Source organism: Marmota monax, unplaced genomic scaffold (assembly GCF_021218885.2).
Source record: "Marmota monax isolate L192 unplaced genomic scaffold, Marmota_monax_Labrador192_F-V1.1 WCK01_AAM20220418_F8-fsc00319, whole genome shotgun sequence".
Classification (NCBI taxonomy): domain Eukaryota; kingdom Metazoa; phylum Chordata; class Mammalia; order Rodentia; family Sciuridae; genus Marmota; species Marmota monax.
This window is the reverse complement of record NW_026692103.1, coordinates 307,448-330,528: the sequence shown is the minus strand read 5'-3', so window position 1 is coordinate 330,528 and position 23,081 is coordinate 307,448. Positions and strand designations below refer to the sequence as shown.

At 38.7% G+C, this 23,081-nt stretch overlaps 1 protein-coding gene across 6 annotated transcripts in view; it reads right to left on the bottom strand.

The window, feature by feature from the left end:
* Window positions 1–1,900: 1,900 nt before the first annotated feature.
* Tlk2 (tousled like kinase 2) overlaps window positions 1,901–23,081 on the bottom strand; it is a 167,353-nt gene continuing 146,172 nt past the window's right edge. For all 6 annotated transcript variants that reach the window (XM_058584899.1, XM_058584889.1, XM_058584891.1 and 3 more), the window contains 6 exons: window positions 18,982–19,071; window positions 15,606–15,775; window positions 13,967–14,105; window positions 8,610–8,721; window positions 7,082–7,189; window positions 1,901–2,994 (listed from right to left, as the gene is read on the bottom strand). In XM_058584899.1, coding sequence (XP_058440882.1) covers window positions 2,821–2,994; window positions 7,082–7,189; window positions 8,610–8,721; window positions 13,967–14,105; window positions 15,606–15,775; window positions 18,982–19,071 — 793 coding nt within the window. In that variant the 3' untranslated portion in view covers window positions 1,901–2,820. The remainder of the gene's footprint in view (window positions 2,995–7,081; window positions 7,190–8,609; window positions 8,722–13,966; window positions 14,106–15,605; window positions 15,776–18,981; window positions 19,072–23,081) is intronic.

Here is a 23,081-nt window from a genome sequence, read left to right as displayed (position 1 = left end):
ACACCCTTGATGGTAAGGGCTTTGTTTGGAAGTTGGAGAAATAGAGGAAAATCAAGAGGCTAGGAAATTTTCTCCTTAAAACTTTAATATCCTTCCTCTCCTTACCCCCAACTGGGAAAGGCCAAAACAGTCTAGTTGGGTTTAATTACAAATTAATAAACATTTTTGTATCACCGTGTAAAGTGAATCAACATTGTGGGAATAGGGGTTATCCTCAGAGAAGGTGAAACCCACTGCAACAAAGTCTGTCATGGAGAACCCCACTTAGTGATTTCACTGGCTCCTTCCAAGACCAGGAAAGGTAAGTGCTCTGTGTGCTCTTCGGGGCTGGCCCACACAGTGGAAAAGATGTCTTGCTCTGACTTGGCAAAGCCCAACTAGGCCCTACACCCAGTCAAAGAAAGGGGAGATGGTGCCTTCTTCAGAATGCTGAGCTTCACTGATCAGCCCATGAGATAAAAGGAGACAAGAAATTAGAGAAAAGGCATAAAGATGAACTTTTTATTTTAACTTTAAAAATTGAAAAACTAAATTGCAGCCAGGCACAGTGGTGCATACCTGTAATCCCAGAGGCTCAGGAGGATCGTGAGTTCAAGATCAGCCTTGGCAATTTCGTGAGGCCCTAAGCAACTCAGCAAGAACCTGTCTCTAAATAAAATACTAAAAAGGGCTGGAGATATGGCTCAGTGGTTAAGTGCCCCTGGTACCAAAAACAAACAAACAAACAAAAATGAAACTGCAAGATCACTATAAAGAGGAAAGGGGAAAAAGCACAGAACTAAACTGGTTTTAGTTGGTTTAATATGGTCTCAACTTCATTTGTCTCTTCATCTCTTCATATGTGAAGACCACTCTGTTCAATCAACCTGCTGCTCTCTGCTTAGCAACTTGAAGGCAGTGGTTAAAAAAAAAAAAAGGGGGGGGGGCAGGGCTCAGTGGCACAAAAGAAAATCAAAGAGAAAAGCACACACACACACACACACAGGCATGTGTGTATAAATATCAACATTTTATTTCAATAAAATAGTTTTTAAAAAGCTGAGGGAACACCAAGGCCTCTGGGGATGACTTCTTTCCTTCTGCGTTCCATATAACACCTACCCATTCAGTTTGGAATGTTCCACCTTCTCTTAAGATGGCTTGATACTGAGGAAAGTGGGACAGGTCCACAAAACAGACAACAGTCCTAGAAAACATGTCATCAGTGACATTTTTCACGTGTAAAAGAAACTCTAGAATCATGAGCAATTTGAGAGCTCTGCCCTTCCTGACTCCCTTCCTGCCCAGAAAACAAGCAGGCCTGAATGCTACATCTTTAAATACTTCTGGCTGAGCCCTCTTGCCACATCTGTCAGTAACATTCCAAGCTGGCTACCACATGTTCAGGCTCTGGACTCCTTCCCTCTCCTGCCGAGGGCTCTGCTGTTTCAAGGGCACTGTGGGGCCACATGTCTCCCATTTCAGCTCCATCTTCAGTTAATCACATGTCTCAGAAACAACCAAATGTTTTTAAAAATTAGTTCCAAAAGAACATTCATAGTTGAAATACCTATTTTCCTTGAGCTGATTTTTTAAAAAAAATTTCACTTAATATATCTATTAAAGTGAGTTAGACAAAGTGTGTGTGTACATGCACACATAGACACACACACCAGCACACACCCACCAAATTTAGAATACTGGGAGAAGGTTGTTTCCTGCCAAAAGATCTAACAGAAGAAAGCTTATGTGCCGATCAAGTTTTAATAATGTGGTAACAAGAAATGTACACCATTTAGCAAGCACACAAAGACTGTAGGTAGGAACTACTGATCCCTTGAGTTTTTGGCTTTCCAGCCTGTTTTCTGCCTACCTTTGGAACAGTTTCGATAGTTACTACATTCAGAGAATCCAGGAGGACTGCATGGACAGATGAACCTTTATTTAAAAAAATAGCACTTCAAATAAATTAAAAGGGACAACCGTCAAGTGTTCAAATTGTGAAGAAATAGTTGAAAACCTAGAGACTCCAAGCTGCAGTCTTCTAACCTCATTCTTTGTCCAATGGCAAAAACCCGCGCATCTCAGTACTCCCACTCCCTTCTTTCCCAACTGAGACGAGAGAAGCAATTGCAAGCAGGAGACCAGACGGAAGAGAAAGCTGCATCTGACTGGAATGAACATTGCCACGTACTTGCTAATACGGGTTTCACTTTATGACCAAATGCATCCTTTCAAAAATAAAAAAGGGGGAGGGAAGCTGCATGTTTTTTAAAAATTGAAATTATTTAGGGATAAAACACTAACTCTAGTGCCTTTAACGGGCAATAGCAACTTTTTTCCTCCGAAGTCAAACACCATCCCCAGCTGAGCCTTTGTGCTACAAGCTTTTCAGGAGATGTTACCTAAACTTTATTAAAAGAAAAGAACAAGTTTAAATATAGACACTGGACTAGCCCAGTCTGTATTTTCAAGTCCACATTCTTCATCTGAAGCATTGCATCAGGGACCCCCCTGAGTCTGCATATTTTCAAGTTCACAGTACATGGAACCAGTTTTTCTTTTGAATTTTTTCCTCACTCAGAGCAGCCACACACAGTGGCCGTTGACGCCAGAACCTTGGGCGGGGCCTTTTCCTATGAGGCCTGGCCAGAGCTGCCCAAGGTTTCTCCTCAATGAGAATCGATGCTGTCATGCTCTATGGATGGGAAAAAAGCAAGAAAATAAAAGCACCTGGTACAGGTTTCATGAGATCCATTCGGATTCGCTAAGTTCCAAACCCGCTGCTGAATGCTGTTTGTCCACTCTGTGTGTTAACAGTTTGTGGCATTGGAGTCGGTCTCAATTTGAAGAACTGTTATTGGACGCCCCAGAGGTTGATGCAATAGCAGCTCCAGCAGGGCTACTTGTGGAGACCGACTTTCGGATATGAGGCAGCAAGTAGGGGTCACAGGCCAGCTGCTGAACATCGATGCGGTCCTCCTTTCGGTAGGCCAAGCATCGCCGGATAAAAGCCTGCAAAGGAAAGTTTCTTGTAGAAGGTTGTAGCAGACAATCCCAGCACCCCGGAGGGAACTAGAGGCTCTGGATCTACTGCCAGGGCCCGAAGCAGACATCTCATAAAGAGAAGGGGCTTAAGGCCTTTCCTGGAAGCCATCAGGCAGACCCAGGGAAGATAAGGAAAGGGCACCCCTCTGTTGCAATATTCTCCACTCCCTCCCGCTACAGAAGGGCCTCTATAAGTACTCCTGCCTGTAAAGCACTAGACCAACCAAAAAGTGTTGGTTTGGATGGGAAAAGTCTAACTTCACAGTCTTGCATCAACAAACCACAGTCTCATGTGAATTTCCAAGGAAGTGGAAATTCTAAGCTTATACTACCACCAATGCAGTGAAAAGAGATTGACAATGATTGACAACACAATATGTGCATGTGCAGCTGGAGTGTACTGGGCACTGAACCTAGGGGTGTTCTACTACCGAGCAACATGCCCAGTGGCTCTGAAATGCTTTCCCTACATACCCTATCTTCCCGTGAAAGGTCATTAAGCAAATGATGAGGCACTATCTAAGCATTATAGGGAAAACTGAATAGGACTATATCTCCAAAGGTACTACAGACACAAAAACAGTGAGGAAGTTTGACAAGGAATTCGAATTTATTACCAACATGGCGGTTTTCTTTCTACTAGGTATGAAAGGCTATGTAGTCTTACTTCTATAATTCTTATCATTGACCTATATACCATTATTTTCCTCTTGCTTTCTTCCTATTCTATTTCTTCCAGTTCTATTTACTCAGTTTTATAATGCAACTATTTTAAATAAATGAATCATTTTGAAAAGTCTAAAGCATCATTATCACCAAAAGCCTATACTTTACAGTAGGGTGAAAATGATGTGCCAATGTAGGGTCACCAATAATAACAAATGTACTACTCTGATATCTGATGTTGATATGGGAGGTTCTAGGGGAGGGGCAGGTAGTATATGTGTACTATGTATTTTCTGCTCAATTCTGCTGGGAACCTAACACTGCCCAAAAAACCTAAGTTTATTTACAACAAAATGTGTAATGCAAAATAAATGATTTTCTATTTTTTCCAAGTTTAATTAACAAAAGTACAATGCCACCAGGTGCAGTGGTGCAGACCTGTAATTGTAGCAACCCAGAGGCTGAGGCAGGAGGATCAAAAGTTGGAGGCCAGCCTTAGTGACTTAGCAAGACCCTGTCTCAAAAAAAAAAAAAAAAGAAAAAGAAACATAGAGGGCAGCCTGGGGATGTAGTGCAATGGTAAAGCATCCCTGGGTTCTATCCACAGTACCAACCCCCCCCCAAAAAAAAAACCCCAAGAAAAACAAAAATCACACAATGCCAAATTTGGGCTTTCAAAAAATCAAAGATACTTACTTACTTGATTGAAGATTTGGAAGATAAAAACAAATTCACAGAAATGAATATAACAACACTTGGTCTTTAAAAGAGAACCTTTCTGCTGGATGCAGTAGCACACAGTTATAATCCCAGTTTACGTGGGAAGCTGAGGCAAGAAGAGAAGACCACAAATTCCAGGCTAGCCTCAGCAATTTAATGAAACCCTGATTCAAAATGAAAAGGGCTGGGCATGTTGCTTAGTAGTAGAGAACCCCTGGGTTCAGTGCCCAGTACACACTCCTGCCACACATACACACATGCAAAAAGTTTAACAGGGTTGGGTCAGACACTGGCAAAATAAACTACTACTACTACTACTACTACTACTACTACTACTACTACTTCTTCTTTTTTAAATAAATGTTATTTATTTATTTATTTATTTATGGGACTGAACTCAGAGGCACTCATCCTGAGTTCAACAACTGAGCCACACCATATCCCCAGCCCTACTTCTTCTATCTTTAATTTTCTTTCTACATAGCTGCCAGTGTATGCTCTTAAAACTGCAACTGGATCACACAGTTGTCCTAATTACACCCCTCGCCTCCTTCCACCATGTTTCACAATGGCCCAGAGCCTTTCTACCATTCTCTCCTCTGTTCTGCATAAGTGGTGGACCTGTGAGCTCATTCTCACACGTGAGCTGTGCTTGCTTCTCTCAAGAATGCTTCCCCCACAGATCTACGCATGGCTCCCATCTTCACATCAATGGCTCAAGACACTGCCTGAAATGTCCATTCATCATCGCGGCCATCCCCAACCATGCCATCAAAAAAGGGGTTCCCACCTCCCTAGCGAACCCTCTCCCCTACCGCTTACTCTAATTTATTTTCTTTATAACATTTATAACCATCTAATATGTATCCAATTACTTTTTATTGTCTCTCCTATTGGAATATAAGTTTCTTAAGGACAGGAAACTCATCTGTATAGTTTATTGCCACATTTTCACAATTCCATCTCCACTACCTACAACACTGTCCAATGACTAATAGGCACTCAATAAATATTTGCTGTGGGAGGAGAGGGAGAAAAGAGGGTAGGGGTTGGAGAAATACTTATGTAGAAGGAGGAAGAGGCCAGATAGGAGGCAATTAGCGGAAAAACTCAGATATTTCCGTATTCTTTATAGCAGGTCCATTCAATTTACTCTAAAGTCAAGAACATTTGTTCATCTATTTATTGAATGAATACTAAAATTTGACAAAATGGTCAAAATGAAGAAATGGGTCTTCAGAGATCTGACAGATGAAAATTAAACATCTTTTAGGCAACCTGTTCCTCAGTGTTACCCTAGATAGCAGATGGGGCATGGTCATCAACTAAGAGCAACTGCAGAAGGTACTGAATGGCAAGTGATTCAGTCCTTTTGAACCTCACAATTACCTGAAAGCATTTCTGTTTCATGGGTAAAGCAAAACAACTCAGAAAGTTTAAGTAAACTAGCCCAAAGTCATATAGCTGTTGAGTCCAGTGCTGACATCAAAATTAGGGCAGGCTTCACCACTGAAGGTCTCTCTAGTCCTCTCCCAGGAGTTAGAAACCCTGCATGTGCCTTAGCAATGTTAAGGAACTCCTTCCTTGCAGATTTTTTTTTTTTTTGGGGGGGGGGTGGTTGGTGGGGGAGGGAAGGGAGCACACTGGGGATCGACTCCAGAGGCACTTTACCAATGAGCTACATCCCCAGTTTTTAAATTTTTTTTTTCCTATCCTTCTGCCTCAGCCTCCAGAGCCACTGGGATTACAGGTGTACATCACTACACACAGCACTCCCTTGCAGATTTAATTTACTGGTTATGGAGTGTTTAAGCCCAAATGATGGGGGCAAGAAGTCATCCTGTCAGGAATTATAAACAACTGCTAAAGATATTCCCTCTTTCCATGTAATACATGGAAAAGCTGATGTAATACATCAGCTAGAACACTTAGAAAAGAGACTCCTTTCTAATCTACTTCACATAGGTGTGCCATGAGGAAACAGCAAGACAAACATTCGTAAAAAGAATTAGACTTATACTATTTGCTTTGACTTTAAAGTTCTGAATGACCATGGCATCCAACAGAGCTGACCACCACTGACCTTAAGTAGCTTTGGATAATACATAAGAAGAGATCAAGTATATGAACAGCTAATGAAATCTTGGTTTGCAAGACTGATTATTTTAATTTTCTTTCACCACCTCCATTCCATGTTTCCTTGGCCACCGTGAAGGTTTAGATACACGTTCACCAACTGGTATAGACTTTACTGTTTACTACTCACTGCTGTTTAACCCCAATGCCTTAGTACTCATATCATTTTTCCCACATGGGACTTAACTCCCAAAATTGATAGTCCTTAAATAGGAATGAGGCTGGGAATCCTTTCTATTGCCCTCAAAGCCTGGTACATCACCATCGAATTGCTCTCCTTTCTCTGCCCTGACTCTAGGGAGCCTTTGTGGATTAAAAACCCACCTACCAACATTCCTTTCACTGGACTTAGAGATGAGATGGGCAGAGTATAAGCAATATTCTTCCCTTATTTTTAGGAATATTTAACTCATGCCTTTCCTAATGTTTTTAATAACTGATTTTCAAATCAAATAATTACATATCCACTACTACCCAAAGAAATAAAAGAAAGCAAAGCAGTCACTTCTGTTAGCTGATGGATTAAACTTACCTTTGCTTCAGGTGTTACTACTGGCTTTGGTGGGAACTGCACTTCAGTAGCTTTAAGAATAGTATTCTCCTGTAGAATGTCTTGTTGGGACTGGTTATGGCCAAAGGGCTGTCATATGAAAAACAACGCAAACAAGCAAATAAGGGTAGGTCTCTGATTAAAATTAAAGAGAATACAATTCAGTACCACAGGGAAGAGAGAGGGGAAGACATTTCCCCTACCATGGCTGGAAGGGATTCTGGAGATGATTTTTTCCATTTTGCTCCTTTCACAGATAAGAGGAAAGGGCTCACAGCTTAAGGATTAGGTCAAACAAGGCAGAGCAGGAACCAGCAGCAGCATTTCCTATCTCAAGCTTTGTTCACAATAAAAAAGGGGAAGATACAGAGCAGGAACCAGCAACCTGTTGTACTCTGAATGACACCTGTGGTCCTAAGCACTACACACATGTGCCTACCACTGGCTAACCTAAGATGCAGAGAAAAAAGTATAAAAAAGGAAGTAAAAGAGTAGAAGTGCTAAGGAGAGAGTGGGAACAAAAAAGGACTGGGGCCACTTAGTGCTGGTATCTGTCCCCAAATTGACATTTCCTGATAAACTCTTTAAATAAGTTCAAGCTTACTGTCATCTCTACCATCTTTCTACCAAAAGACCTTAAACGATTCTTTCTACATGACCTATACCACTACCATCAACAGCCAATTCAACATTATCAGAGAGTATAAATAATAATTAAACCCTACTAGTTTCCCTGAATAGTCTCCATGATTCGGAGAGGTAAGAGAAAGACCAAGGAAAAGTTAAATGGGAAGGAGTCATCTGATTAAGAGCTTGGTATGGGGAGTCTAATCAAAATGTTAAGATATTACAGGTATTTCAGGGCTCCCATCTGGCTTACACCCATAGCCTAATGGAATCACTGAGACACACAAAACTGAAGATTAAAATAGGAATATATATACATAACTGGATCCCTTTATAAGTTAAACTTACAAGGGAAAAACAAATGTGAAAATTCATTAGATGTAGTTTACTACCTGGGTTATTATTTGTTTAAATAACATTACCTCAATCAGAGACAAGAGGCAAGGGATACTTTCTGACACCACCTCCCTAGTATAAAATGTAAAGCACACTTTCATTAACATTAAAAATAAAGTCTAGGGATTTTCTGAATCTTAGTTCTTAGGCCCCTTGAGAATGATCTTGACTATTCACTATAAACTACTTCATGTTAAACCCCTTCACATATTATGAGAATCAAAACATGTTCTGGATCTAATTGAGAACAGCAAAACTGCATGTTTTCAATGGCCCAGCAGAATTCATTAGATACCCTGTACTTGAGAATTTGTGCTTATGCATAAAGCTTTTATTAGTAAGTCTGTATTTTCTTTGAACCGTTACTTTTGAGATTCCATTTAGTATAACCCAATGATTAACTCCAAGAGCAAATCCACACCAAGGTACAATGTATATATGCCACCCAGGAAGCAAGTCAAGCTGCTATCTCACCCTTCTTCCTTACCTTTCTTCCATATAGACACTGGTAGAAGATCACACCCACTGACCAGACATCAACTTTATTTGAAATCTTTGGTGGTTCCTTCCCAACCACAAAACACTCTGGCGGTAAATACCTGGGAGAAAAGAGAAATAAAAATTCTTAGAAAATAAATATATAAATCTAAGACAACTATAAAAAGGCAAAATAAAAGGTCTTATTGATAATTGCAATATCTGGATTTAAAATCAACTTAGAAAAGTATGAGAGTCAATGAAAAGATTTAGGAAGGTGGCAATGCCCATATAGGCATTAAAATACATTTCTCTTTTTACAGAAAGAGGAAAATATTCTCCCTAGTCTGCAGTCTCCTTTCCTGGAGCTATGCCTAATCCAAGTGTCATTCAACATGCTTTTTTGTTGTTGTTGTTGTTGTTTTTGTGGTACTAGGGAGTGAACCCAGGGTCTTGCCCATGCTAGGCAAGCACTCCACCACTGGGCTACATAAACCTTTATTTAATCCTCACAGGTTTTTTTTTTTTAAGTTGTTGATAGACTTTTATTTTATTTATTTATATGTGGTGCTAAGAATCAAACCCACTGCCTCTCACATGCTAGACAAGCTCTACACCACTGAGCTTCAACCCCAGCCCCAACAGATTTTTTAATGGGGTGGGGACAAAAGAAAAGACTTTCCTTTTACAATCACTTTATCAACAAACATTAAAATATAACTAGAAATGGTTTTCTTTCATTGACTAAAGATGTCTCTAACATCAATAAATGGTTTTTGCTTTTTTTTTTTTTTAATACTGGGGATTAAAACCATGGCTTCCACTAAGATTACTGCCAGTCCTTAAAAATTAGTGCCGGTTTTTTGTTTTTTTGTACTGGGGACTGAACCCAGGGGTGCTTTACCACTGAGCTATATCCCCAGCTTATTTTTTAATTTTGAAATAGGGTCACACTTAGTTGATGAGGATCTCACTCAGTTGTCCAGACTGGCCTTGAACTTATGGTCTTCCAGTTTCAGTTTCCCAAATTGCTGGGACTAACAAGTGTCCACATGGTGTGCCACCATGCCCTGAAAAATTAACAGATGGTTTTAAAAGTCAAGTTAATTCAGGTCTCATTATAGAGCTCTGTGGGGTATGGAGCGGGTAGTCTGTCCTTTTTTTTTTTTTTTTTGGTGGAACCAGAGATTGAACCCTGGGGTGCTTAGCCACTAAGCCACATTTCCAGCCCTTTTTTACTTTTTATTTAAAGACAGAGTCTCACTGATTTGTTTAGGGCCTCACTTAGTTGCTGAGGATGGCTTTGAACTTATGATCCTCCTGCCTCAGCCTCCGAAGTCACTGGGATTACAGGCATGTGCCACTGCACCTGGCTCTATTCTGCCTTCTTAAGGTAGCCTTTTTGTGAAATGTTGACTAGAATTAACTCTAACATAAAAAATCAAGGGTAAGTTGGTGTGAAGGCGCATGCCACCTCCTTGGGAGGTTGAGGCAGGAGAATCACAATTTCGAGGCCAGATGGGGCAACTTAGCAAGACCCTGTCTCAAAATATAATAAAAAAGGGCTAGACCACTGCTCCTATTTACAGCTCTTGCATTGTATGAATAAGGTCCTAGGTTCAATCCATTATACTACCAGCAAAAACAAAAGCAAAAATAGAGCTGGGGTTGTAGCTCAGTGGTGGAGCACTTGCCTAGCATGTGTGAGGCACTGGATTTGATTCTCAGCACTGCAAATAAATAAATGTCCATTAACAACAAAATAAATAAATAAATCAAAAGATATTAAAGTTCAAATTATCAAAAGATTTTATATTTCCTACTTTAAGGAGGATTGGGGTTTACTGGCAAATAGTGCAGCAAAAGCCAAACAAACTTGTTAGCACAACCTGTTTCTCACCTAAATTCCTTCCCTCCCCACCAATGGTCTCTAAAGAAACAGAGGACAGCTGACTACACCAAATTGTAAGGTATGGAAAGTTAAGTGCTTCTGGGCATTCAGGAAACCAAACAAATACACCTGGAGTCTTAGCTTTGGCACAACTAGAAGGTAAAATTCTGAAGAAAACAGATCAATTTCTGTTGATTTTGTGCTGGCAAAACCCACTCTATGAAAAACTCTTATTTTGGACCCTCACTGTACACCTGGGATAAAAATCTAAACTTAGAGCTTAAGGGGACCATAAAAGGCGAGAGGCAGATGTTCCTTCTCCTATTTTCCATCTTTGTTAAGTTTAGTTCAAATGAAAGGCTTTCTCTCTTTTCTTTTTTGTCTGTCTGTTCATTTGTTTTGTGAGGTAGTTCAACTTGTACTTGAACTACTGGTATCAAGCAATTCTCCTGCCTCAACCTCGTGAGCAGCTGGGAATATAGACTTGTGCTGCTGTACACAGCATTTTTTTTTCTTTAAAAGAAGTTTGTTCACTTATCTTATTTTTCTTAACAAAATATTTTTGAACAATTAGGGCCTTTGACTAGATATTTCACAATGAAAACTTTTAGCCAAAATGTGCTGAGGCCTGGGGGTGTAGCCCAGTAATAGAGTGCATGCTTAGCATACAGGAGGCCCTGGGGCACCACAAAAAACAAAACAAATAAATAACCAGCTGGGCACAATGAGGTGCTTCTGTAGTTCCAGGCTTTTTTTTTGGGGGGGGGGGGGTTGGGGGGTTGGGGAGCTGAGGCAGGAGGATGGTTTGAGCTTGGGAATTTGAGACCAGCCTGGGCAACACAGACATGCATCACAACAAAACAGAAACAGTTTCCAATTTGTGGCATTAATAACATACCTATGAAGTAAAGTCCCCCCCCCAAAAAAAAACACCAAAACCCACACTGAAAAATGAAATATCGATCCATCCAGAACTTAAAGAAGGAAAAAAAAATCAAAGAAATAAAAAATACAGGGAAAAAAAATTTAAAAACCCAGCTCTTCCAACTGTCACAAAAAACTCCCCAGATCCAAGCTTTCACAGTCTTGATTCTTTAATATACAAAACTTAAATATGATCTTGGATAAAGGAAAAACATAAGCTTGATTCTAAAATGATCAATTTAATGTGTTTTTAACTTTTGGTAGAGGTGGTAGGGAAGATCAGGGGTTGGTAAGCTTATCCAAAGACAGCACAATAATTTGGCTAGATTTTCAGAATATAAATGACACTTGTACTTGACAGTACAAGTCTGGTAAATCACTTTTTAGGTCTCAGTTTCTCCATCTATAAATGAAGAAACAAACTAGTTCTTTACCCAAATAATACTGAAAATAAAGATCCTCATTTCCTGTCAAGGAGTTTGGGAGGAAAACTAAAGACCGTTCTATAATGCTACACTAAACTGTGTTAAAATACACACATACAGCTGTATTTCTATCACAATAAAAATTTTCTTACAGAGAAATGATGTTCACGGCATAGTCTATGATTCACTATTTTAAAGAAGTAGTCAATGTAGAAGAATTCTGGAACAACTAAAAACTGCAAATAGTCACTCAGAATATTATATCCTTCCAGTATATTTGTAGCTCTCTGGGTCATGTTAAGAGGATGACATGGAGGGATGGTGATTATGATAATATTTTCACTAACACAGAGACTCAAACCTTCAGAAAAATCTATAAAATTTAATTTTTTCAGAAGCCCCCTTTCTTATATGCATTATGAAAATCTTCAAACATAATCTAAAGTAAAAAGAACAGTAGGGCTGGGGTTGTGGCTCAATGATACAGTGCTCGCCTAACACGTGTGAGGCCCTGGGTTCGATCCTCAGCACCACATAAAAGTAAATAAATAAAACAGAAGTATTAAAAAAAAAAAGAACAGTAAAATAAACCTCAAAATAACCATTCTCCAGCTTTAATAAGCATCACCATGTGGCCAATCTTTGTTCATACACACCCTTTCCCATGAACCCCCATATAACAGATAACTTTGAAGCAAAACTTTTCTTTTTTTGGGGGGTGGTATTGGGGATTGAACCCAGGGCCTCATGCATGTGATGTTAAGCCCTCTGCCACTGAGCTACATCCCCTGGCCTTCATATGATATTTATTTAAATTCCAATTGCTAATTTTTTTTATAACTAAGTAAATAAAGCATTATGTAGCAATAAGATCACTATTTTAAACACGAAAAAAAATGCACCTTTTAAAAAGAATGAGCTGTCAAACATAAAGCCCAAATCTAAGTTCTAGCAAATTTATATAGTTGAGGTATAAAACTCTTTCCGGAATTTCCAACAATAGATATTTTTGCATCCCCAGTTAGTGACAGGGACACTAACCCACAATAATTATCATATTGAATAAACATTGTAAGTGCAGCTTCTATTTTAAACCTCAAATTTCAGAGTTTTAATTTAGAGACTGACTCTTTACTATAAGCACCATTTCCACAAGCACAAGGAGCAATGGAGAGTACTGTGTGGTGCACTGGGTATTAACAGCCTCACTCTGTGCATAGTGAATGGCATGGCCCTCATCCCTGTCTGCTTCCTTGTCAAGCCTTTCATTCCTAGTCAGTATTCTGCTAAGGCCTACTGCCTCTAGTCCCAAATATAAGTGACCCCTGACGAAGGGATACAAGAGCATGTTACGCCTTCCTTAGTGCTAAGGAGCCCTTCCAGGTTCAAAATCACAGATGCCAATATATGGCTTTGTATAACCACCTTGAAGGGAAAGGAAAGCTTTGTTAACTTACTTTTACAGTTACAAAGTTAAATGCCTCGGCCACAGGTAATAGCAAGGGGAAAAAGTAATAGTAGGCAGGAATAGAAGAGGTTATAGCAAAACTAGCTGAAGTAGGGTAATTGGGGAAAGACAGGTGATAGTAAATGGTGAGAAGAAATGTGTCTCACAACTTTGTAGAACATGGTTAACAGATATGGATAAACTTCTGGTAAACTGTGTTCACTTGTTCCTGTATAGATTTCATGGGATGCTGTGGTTTTTTTCCATCCTGATCTTCACAACTCCTTAATTCTTGATAGTCCATCATCCTCAGGTAACTCTAGAAACAAATCCCTCATCCCATTAACCCATGAAGAGAGAGACCTCCATTTGTACCGAAAATAATTTGGACCCATTCTTTTTATATACCACATGAACAACCTCACTCTCTACTGACTTGTAAGGTCAGCCCTGTGGAGAAAACATACATCTCTAAGACCTGGCCACACATAAGCTCTCAAGGGTTTTCAAGAGAGGAAAGAAAAAGTAAGACAATTAATATAAAAGGTCAAACTGCTGAAAAGACAGTTACATTATTTCTGCCTTAGTACACAGTATATGAAAATTGTTAATTACCAAGGCTTCTGTATGGCAGAGACACATTTCCACCAGCCAACTTGCCAGGCCTCCTGAATACCTACCAATAAGTACCAGCACCTTGTGACGTTAGCTCCATGCCATCCACTGAATTGTAGCTATCGTCATCCATGATCTTGGAAAGACCAAAATCTGTAATTTTTATCTCTCCACATGCTGTACCATTTACTAAAAGAATATTACCTAAAAAGATAAAAATCTTCATGAATAAGCAGAGACTTAAGAGGAAAATCCAAAGTAATAACAGACAAAAAGAGAAGAACTGGACTCAAATTCATGCAACCATATAAATCTTCAGAATAAAGCTATCTAACTCTCGATGCTACAGGAGAATCCTTGATGTCTACTGAAAAGTTCTGTTTCCCAAGCATTATCTGCTTAATGTGCCAAAATTACTACTATGAGCACTGGAAACAGAAATAAGTTGCCAAAGTAAAATATCACTTGTACAGTTGGTCATAATGATGGGAAAACTTCATTTGAACTTTAGTGAAATCTCTACCCTGTTTAGAATGGGTGTGTGTGTGTGTGTGTTAAAAAAATATATACATAGGAATGGTAGCTAACATCACAGCACCACCTACAGGTCATATGGCAGTAAAGTGCATTGAATTCACAGATGGAAAACCTAGTCACAGAGTAGCCGTTGTTTTTAAAAATCATTTTATTATAATTAATTTTTAAGTCACCTGACTCTTTTTAGCACATTAAAAAAATAGTAAATAGTGAGATTTAATGTGTACCTATCAGAAGAGTAAAACAATATTAATCATTTTTCCACACTGGGAGGTAAATGGGAACCATCTTCTTAATGCTCCCAACTGAATTGGTTAGAGCTGTCTACATGGAACACATGTAGATTCTTAAGAAATAGCTGAAGATAACAAAAAAAATAGAGATAAAGCTGGGTGCAGTGCTGCACTCATACAACCCCAGCAGCTCAGAAGGTTAAGATAGGCAGATTCAAAGTTCAAAGCCAGCCTCAGCAACTTAGCAAGGCCTTAAGCAACTTAGTGAGACCCTGTCTCAAAATAAAATATAAAAACAACTGGGTATAGTGGTGCACACCTGTAATCTCAGCGGCTTAAGAGGATCGCAAGTTCAAAGCCAGCCTCAGCAATTTAGCGAGGCGCTAAGCAACTAATTCAGTGAGACCCTGTCTCTAAATAAAATACAAAAATAGGGCTGGGGATGCAGTTCAGCGGTGGAGTGCCCCTGAGTTCAATCCCTGGCACACAATAAACAAACAAACAAATAAACAAACGAATAAATAAATAAATGGTGAAAAGGGCTGGGAAAATGTGGCTCAATGGTTAAGCAACCCTTAGATTTAATCCCAGTACAAAAAAAGAGAGAGATAAGAAGCCTATGTGTCCTATATTCTTTGTTGATGACTATCAAAATTATGTGATAATCTACGAAAAGGTGAAAAATTCTCAAAATTTAATGAAATGGAAGGCACATGTGCAAAATAAGTCATTTTGGAGGCACTTATCAAAATAAGACTTGGAGCAGAGGAACCACTATGTAGTGTGAGTGACGAGAGAAAAAGCAAAACTAACTTGTCAGAACAGTTCTTTCTCAAATCTTGCTTATCTGCAACTAAAATAATATTTTAAAAAAGTAAAGGTCAATTGGAAGACTGAAAAGTCACCAATACTGTCTCCTAAAAGTTAGACATACCTGGTTTGAGGTCATAGTGTATGATGGGAGGTTTTATTTCATTTAGGTACTTTAAAGCATTCACAATTTGCATGATAATGGATCGGGCCTCTTTCTCCGACATTAATTTGTGCTGTTTCAGGTAGAAGTCTAGATCATTTCCCTCACAGTACTCTAACACTGTACAAAACCTAAAGACAAATAAACCAACATTTAGCCATGGAATAAGAACAAGCCAATTAAGATGATCTAAACCAGTCCCAGAGAAAACTTTAGGTCATTAGCTTCTCTTCTCCTTTTTCTGTTTCTTAAAACACTCTTCTATTCTTTACTCAGTATCTGCTACCGGAGCAGTTCATGGAAGAAAAGTACTCGCTCTCTTGGAGAAGAGCCTCATGCCCTCCCTGTTGGCATTAACTTTACTGAGAGTCACAATGGAACAGTTTTTTTTGATCCCAGACTTGAAAAACACTGAGAAGAACTATAAGCTATGTGAGCTGGACATCTTGTGAGGGTCTCCTTCACATACTCATCATGCACACATTTCTAAACAGCCATGCTGTGATCAAGTACACAATTCTCACTGCAAACATTTTATATAACCCTGAGTGCTAACTATGAGGAAGAATCTAGAATTTGCCCAGGTCCCAAAAATTGGGCACATATTATGTATCCTAGCAGTTTGGCATAATGCTACATAAATGTGTTATTACATGGTATCGGGTCTATTTTTTCTTGTTTTATGTCAACACATCTGTACACATTTAAGACCCACATTTAAGACTACATATCATTAGTGGCATTGTAGGTCAGGTATCTATCTTCCCAGGTGTTATAAGCTGAAGTAAGGTTTTTGAACTATTTGAATATCTCTGAGAGATGAGTACCTTTTGAACTATTCTAACTTGTTACAATGTTGGATCTATTAGTCAGTGTCTAGCCAGGAAACAAAAAACACTTTAGTACAGGCTGGGGATGTAGCTCAGTGGCAGAGTGTTTTATCTATCAAGCACAAGGCCCTGGGTTTGATCCCCAATACTGCAAACAAACAAACACCCCACACTTAAGGAGAAAAAAACTGATCACAAAGGCAATGGAAGAGTTAAGCGAACACACTGACCAGTGAGGAGCCCCAGAGATCAACTACAGCAGAGAGCCATTAGTACACTAAGGCGAAAGGGTCAGAGGGAGGAGATGGTTCAATCAGAACCCAGGATCACCAGGGGAAACTGGAACTGTGGAGTGAGGTTTTGGGGAAGAGACACATCCCCTGCATCTCTGCCTCCCTATCTGCTGGACATCAACTAATGTATGAGCTTGGTAAGCACAGCCTACAAAAAAGAGGCAACCCCCCTAGATGCAGAGCAGGGAAGGGTGAGGAACAGAAGTAAAAGCACACAGGCTCAGGAATGTGAGTTCTGGGCAACTGGAGACTTTCAAAAAGCACTGCAACTGACTGCAAACATTCATGGCCTTATGGAATCTAAAACCTGAGCAATAGCTTATAGCTTATACGTCTTATGAAACATAGCAGGGCATGCTATCACTCTTTTGAAAATAAATATATGATTTATATAGATGCTAAAATCTGAAACAGATTTTCATGCTCAGTGAACTGATTCTTTGACACAAATGTAAGCTAGAAATAAAATTTCTCTTTTAGTACCTAAACAATTCTCAGGAGACATTCTAAAACAATGGTCTTTTTTTTTTTTTTTTCCGGAGAAATTTCATCATACACAACAGGAAGAAAGAAAAAAAACAACTCGAGAATAGTATGGAATCAACTTATCACATTAAAAGTGAACATATAATTCAGAACAGCAGGTAATCCAAGCCATTATATTTATTTTTGAAATGGTCTTACTACTTACATTTTAGAAAGGGGGAGGGGGCTCTACCTGTTATTCAAGGAATCTACTCAAAGCAAAACAGTCATGCCATCCTGTGGAGCCAGGTTTCCCACTCCTGCCCTTTTAACCAGATTATTTTTCTGAATCCTACTCCATTCAAAACAAACGGCTATGCCTGGTGCAAAGGGCCTCCTCAGTGAAAAGGGAATGATACCCTGAGCAGATGGAAGAGAGGCCATGTTTCCAAAGAGAATATGGCCTTTTGTGGACATTTCTAAATGTCAGACAATTATCTGTGTAGCAATTTAAGATAGCTGTTGGCTGAATAGACCAAATTCCTAGGATCACCTTAGGAGGCTGAGGGAACACCTGAAGGCCAGAGCTAAGGTATGTTCTTACTCAGGCCTGACTCTGTAATTACAGAGAAAACATTTTCCAAGTGCTGAACTATTTCTTGACTCCTTGATAAGCCCAGAAGTTCTAGAACTTACTTATCCATACCAGGCTTGGATAATCGTATATGTTGTTACCTGGTATAAGACATATCATTTCTCTGGTTCTCAAAAGATACCTATACAATAAGAAGACTGGAGTCTGAGATACATTTCAATTTTAATATCCCATACCCCTATGAACTACATTTCAACTTGAAGCATTAGGCTCTAGACTTGTGTCACATCCATAATCTTGTTCCAGGGTAACATCATCTTGTTGATACCCTTTCAAAGCCTGCAGGGTTCATGAGAATCTCTAAGATGTGGTATAGATTTTTGACTAACCTACCCTCTCTGGGCCATGTCAGTGGCATGCTGGCATTAATTTGTGCCAATTACCAAGAGATGGCTACTAAGTTTTCTGGAATTTTGTGAGCCAGTTACTAAATAATTTGTAGGACAAATGGATAAGCAAAATGTGGCAAATCCATATAACAGATTTTTATTTGGCCATAAAAATGAATGAAACACTACATACTACAATTTGATTCCACTCATGTAAAGTAGCAGTTGCTTAGGGCTGGGGGAGAAAGATGGGAGATGTGTGTTTTGAAATAGAGGAATGATAGTGAAGGTATAGGCTTCTTCTAGGGTGATGAATATGTTCTAAAAACAGCTCTGGTGATGGCTGCATGAGTCTGAATATATACTAAAAAAATCACTGAACTGTGTCCTTTTTAAATGGATGAGTCTTATGGTATATGAATTATAAATAAAGTCATTTTGTTGTTTTTTAAATTGGTGGCTAAAAACTGAAGATGGTGGAAGTATTTATACTACAGAAATTGGCAAACACTACAAATAAGCCTGTCTCTATCCCCATTAAGCTGACTGTTAAACATTTATTATCACACAATGTCCATAACTTTCGGCCTAGAGATATCCATCTGACCCAAATCTGAATTTATATATGATAATTTTCCCATAAATTAATAAATTTGTTTCCATCAGAGGGTATTTCCTGGGTCCAGATTTAACCTCTATTCCATGAATACTCAAGACTTTGAAAAAATAATATTAACTGCTACAAGAAAAGGGCACAGCACTTACGAGTCAGTATCCAGTGAAAAGTAATCATACAGCTTAACTATTCTGGGATGATCCAGTTCTTTGTGAATCCGGTATTCCCTACATGCATGCCTGTAAACAAAATGGAATATTAACAAGAAGGCACTTCAGTCTGCATTTTAGAACTCTTTAAAGATACTTATAAACATTCTCTCATTAATCTACCATTTCCACATATTTATTCCATTCAGATCCATCTGGTCCCTCAACTAATTTGTTTGTTTCCTTATTCTATTTCTCTATTGATATCTACACCAAGTCAAATACAACAGTCACTAGTATGGCAGTATGTATAAATGTGGATGTATAATCATGTGATCCTGTAATCTGTACATGTGGTAAAAATAAGAATTCATACCCCATTTGAATCAAATGTATGATATATGATATGTCAAGATCATTGTAATGTTTTGAGCAACCAATAAAAAAAAAAGTCAACTTTTTATCCTTTTCAAGTTCCTTCTATTACAACCACACCTCTTATATTTATATCCAAATAGCAAAGATTTAATAATTAAAAAGATAACTTTTCTCCCTCTCCTTTAAAACTGTAAATATAAATATTTATATCCTTGGGTTTATTTCACACATACACACACACAATCAAACTCAGTTTATAAACTACTTGGATTAACAGATTATCTAACACATAAATGAACTGGCAATGCTTTTATCTTTTATTTTGAAATCGTACTCCTTACAAATAAAACTTCAAGTGTTATTAGCTTCACTTTGCCCTAAGAAAATATAAATTGATAAAAAAATGTAAAATTATAAAAATATAAATTGATAAAAAATGTAAAATTATAAAAATTCATGCACAGCGGTCCCTCCATATCCATGGATTCAACTAATAGTAGGTCAAAATTTTCAGGAAAAACAACAGCATCTGTACTGAACATGCACAGGCTTTTCAACTATTTATACAGTATCTCAGTGTAGTAGGTATTGCAAGTAATCTAGAGACAATTCAAATTATATGGGAGAATGTCCATGGGTTACAAGCAAATATTATGTCATTCTATATAAGAGACTTGCTTAGCTGCAGATTTTTGGTACAGGTGAGTGTCCTGGAATGAATTCCACAAGGATTCCAAGGGATGACTGGATTATTATCATTCTTAAGTACTTTTCTAAAGTCAAAATAATTTAATAAGACTAGGAACAAAAATGCATTATATAATCTAACGTATTCACATATGAAATTTTAAAAGAACAACAGAGTTTGTTTGTACAACAAGATTAATTTTTTAACGTATTTAGTTCTTCTCTACACAGAATAACTGGAAACTATTTTACATAATCTAGCACCATTTAATTTGGAATGTTTTGTTATAAGGTAAGAGTTAGGAGGGAGACATTTTTCCATAGTATAAACAAAATAAAACTTAAAAAATAAAAAAGGGTAATGTTTTCTGAAATTTGTATATTCCACTTTATTTTAAAAAATACATAAAAAATACTCAACAACAAAGAAAGCTTAAGTCCGTGTGGTGGTACATCCTATAATCCTAGGAGCTCAGCAGGCCAAAGCAGGAGGATTGCAAGTCCAAGGCAAGCTTCAACAACTTAGTGAGACCCTGTCTCAAAATTAAAAAATTAAAAAGGACTGGGATGTGATGTGGCTCAGTGGTTAAGTGCCCCCTGGGTTCAATCCCTGGTACTGAAGAAAAAAAAAACAAAACTTAAGAAAAATTTTTTGGAAGCAGGGAGAAGGAGAAATCTAAAAGTAATTAATTAAATATGTTTTCCCCCAATGGACATTTTGTTTTGTTTGGACTTATTTTTCAAGTTGCCACTTCTGACCAACTTTGCTTCTTCTCAAGCTTCATTCCCCCCAGACCGCCCCCCCCCCCGTTTCTTTATTTTTTCTCAGTTCTTGGGACCGAACCCAGTGGTACTCTATTACTGCGTTACATCCCTAGCCTATATATACATATACAGGGGGAAAAAATAAGGAAGAAAGAAAATAAAACAAAACAACCACTTTTAATTTTTTTGAGGTTTTCTTTCTTTATTTACTCAAATAAATGATTTGATTCCAAATGAGATGAGGAAATCATCCCCCAAAATGGGTAAGCAATGAAAAGGCAGGGTAAGAGCATTTTCACATTGCTTGAACCCAGGGCCTTGTAAATATAAGTTCTGTACCATTGAGCTACATCTCCAGACTTTTAAATTTTGATGATGATGATGACAACAACAATTATATTTTTTGAGATACTGAGGCTTGAAACCCAGGAATACTCTACCACTGAACTACACCCCTATCTCTTTTTATTTTGTGAGAGGATTTCACTACATTGTCCAAGCTGGCCTTGAACCTGTGATATTCAAGTCTCCCTAGCAGCTAGGATTACAGATGGACAGCACCATGCCTAATGAATTTTTAAAGCACTCTTCAAAATCTTGTGTTTGATTTAAGCCTTCTTTAAATTCAAAGGTGTTAAATGACACTTGGCATTTCCTGCAGCTTGAAATTCATAGAATGGCTTCATATCATTTAGAAAGCAAATATTTCAAGGAAAAAGTGGAAATATTGAAGAATATCCTCCAAGAAAGAATGGAAGTCCCAAGAACTTGATACACTTCCTCCTAATTGTGTCTGACAAATGGAAAGTGGTCCCTGGCCACAGGTGACATCGATGGTGCTCAAGCACCATGATTCTGCCCTCCCCCCGACACCCCCCCTTCCCCTGCCATGAGGAAACACACAGTAGAAAGGTATCACTGCCAGCCAGAGCTGGAATGGCAAGGAGCTTATACAAATGACAATCCCCTTCCCTTGCTCTCTCACTCTGTTAGAGTAATGTGAGAATACACCCAATCCGTACCCACCAGGACTCAATCTACTTACTGTGTCAAAGACAAAGGCCTGGCTTCAAATCCTTACTGTTTTTAAAGGCTAGAAGAGCAGGCTGCCCTCCTGCAATTACTGTGGTATGCAACTCCACAGTTCTCCTAAGGTCTCTTAAGGTCAACCTAAAAGCTGGATTTTGAGACTATTCAAGCTCCAGCACAGGGACTATTTTCAAGATTGACCATGGCTAGTCCCTAGTACAGTCAACTGTTTTATGCAGTGAGTACATAGGAAAGCTAGAACAGGCTCCAAGGATAACTAGAGGACACTTGCATTGCTCCAACAACCTCAGCCACTCTTAAGAGTCTTGATACAATAAGGACAATTCTCACTTATAACTGGTCAGAACAACACATGGTTTTCTTTCTTTGAAGTGCTCCTGGCATCCACTGCTATATATCATTCATCCCAATACATAAAGCCACTGAAACATATAATAATGTATCTGCTCCTCAGGAATATCTGCACTGAAGCTGCCTGTCACATAAGATATACCACAGGCCAGCCAAGTGTAAAGTACACATCACCTTTTTTCCTATCTGCTAAGCCCCACTTCTCTTAGTGCCACAGGAACATGCTCTCATCACTAGCATCATAGGAATCTGTGTGGAACAGAAAGAATTTCCAGGTCCCCAATCAATAGCAGGTATAAAAGTAAGAATTGCCTTGGTCTGGGTCTCAAGAACTGTTTATTGATGAAAAAAAATGCTTGATTTTCCTCTTGAGATTTAGAAGGCCACTAAAAAGGCTTCTTTTCAGTCCACTGTTTTTTCCCCTCCAAAGTATTATTTATGAGAAAAAACACAAAGCTGCCTCTAGAATCAGGAGATGGCTGTTTGTACCAAAGGGGGCTTATCTCCTTTCAGGGGCGGGAACTATCTCATTCAATACTTGTACCTTCAAGGTAACAAAACTCAGCCCAGCAGGAATCCTAATAGCAACTTAAGTCTAGGGCTTCCAAACCAAATGAACCATGAATTCAGTGTTTGGAAACTTAAAGAGAGTGATACAGGAAAAACATGACATTAATGGAACAAAGAAATATAGCATATGTGGGGCTAAGGTTGTGGCTCAGGGGTAGAGCGCTTGCCTAGCAAGTGTGAGGCTCTTGGTTTGATCCTCAGCACCACATAAAAATAAATTCAAAAAAAATAAAATAAAAATAAAGATACTGAAAAACAAAACAAAAAAGCAAGCATACCAAGAGCACCCCCCTCTCCAG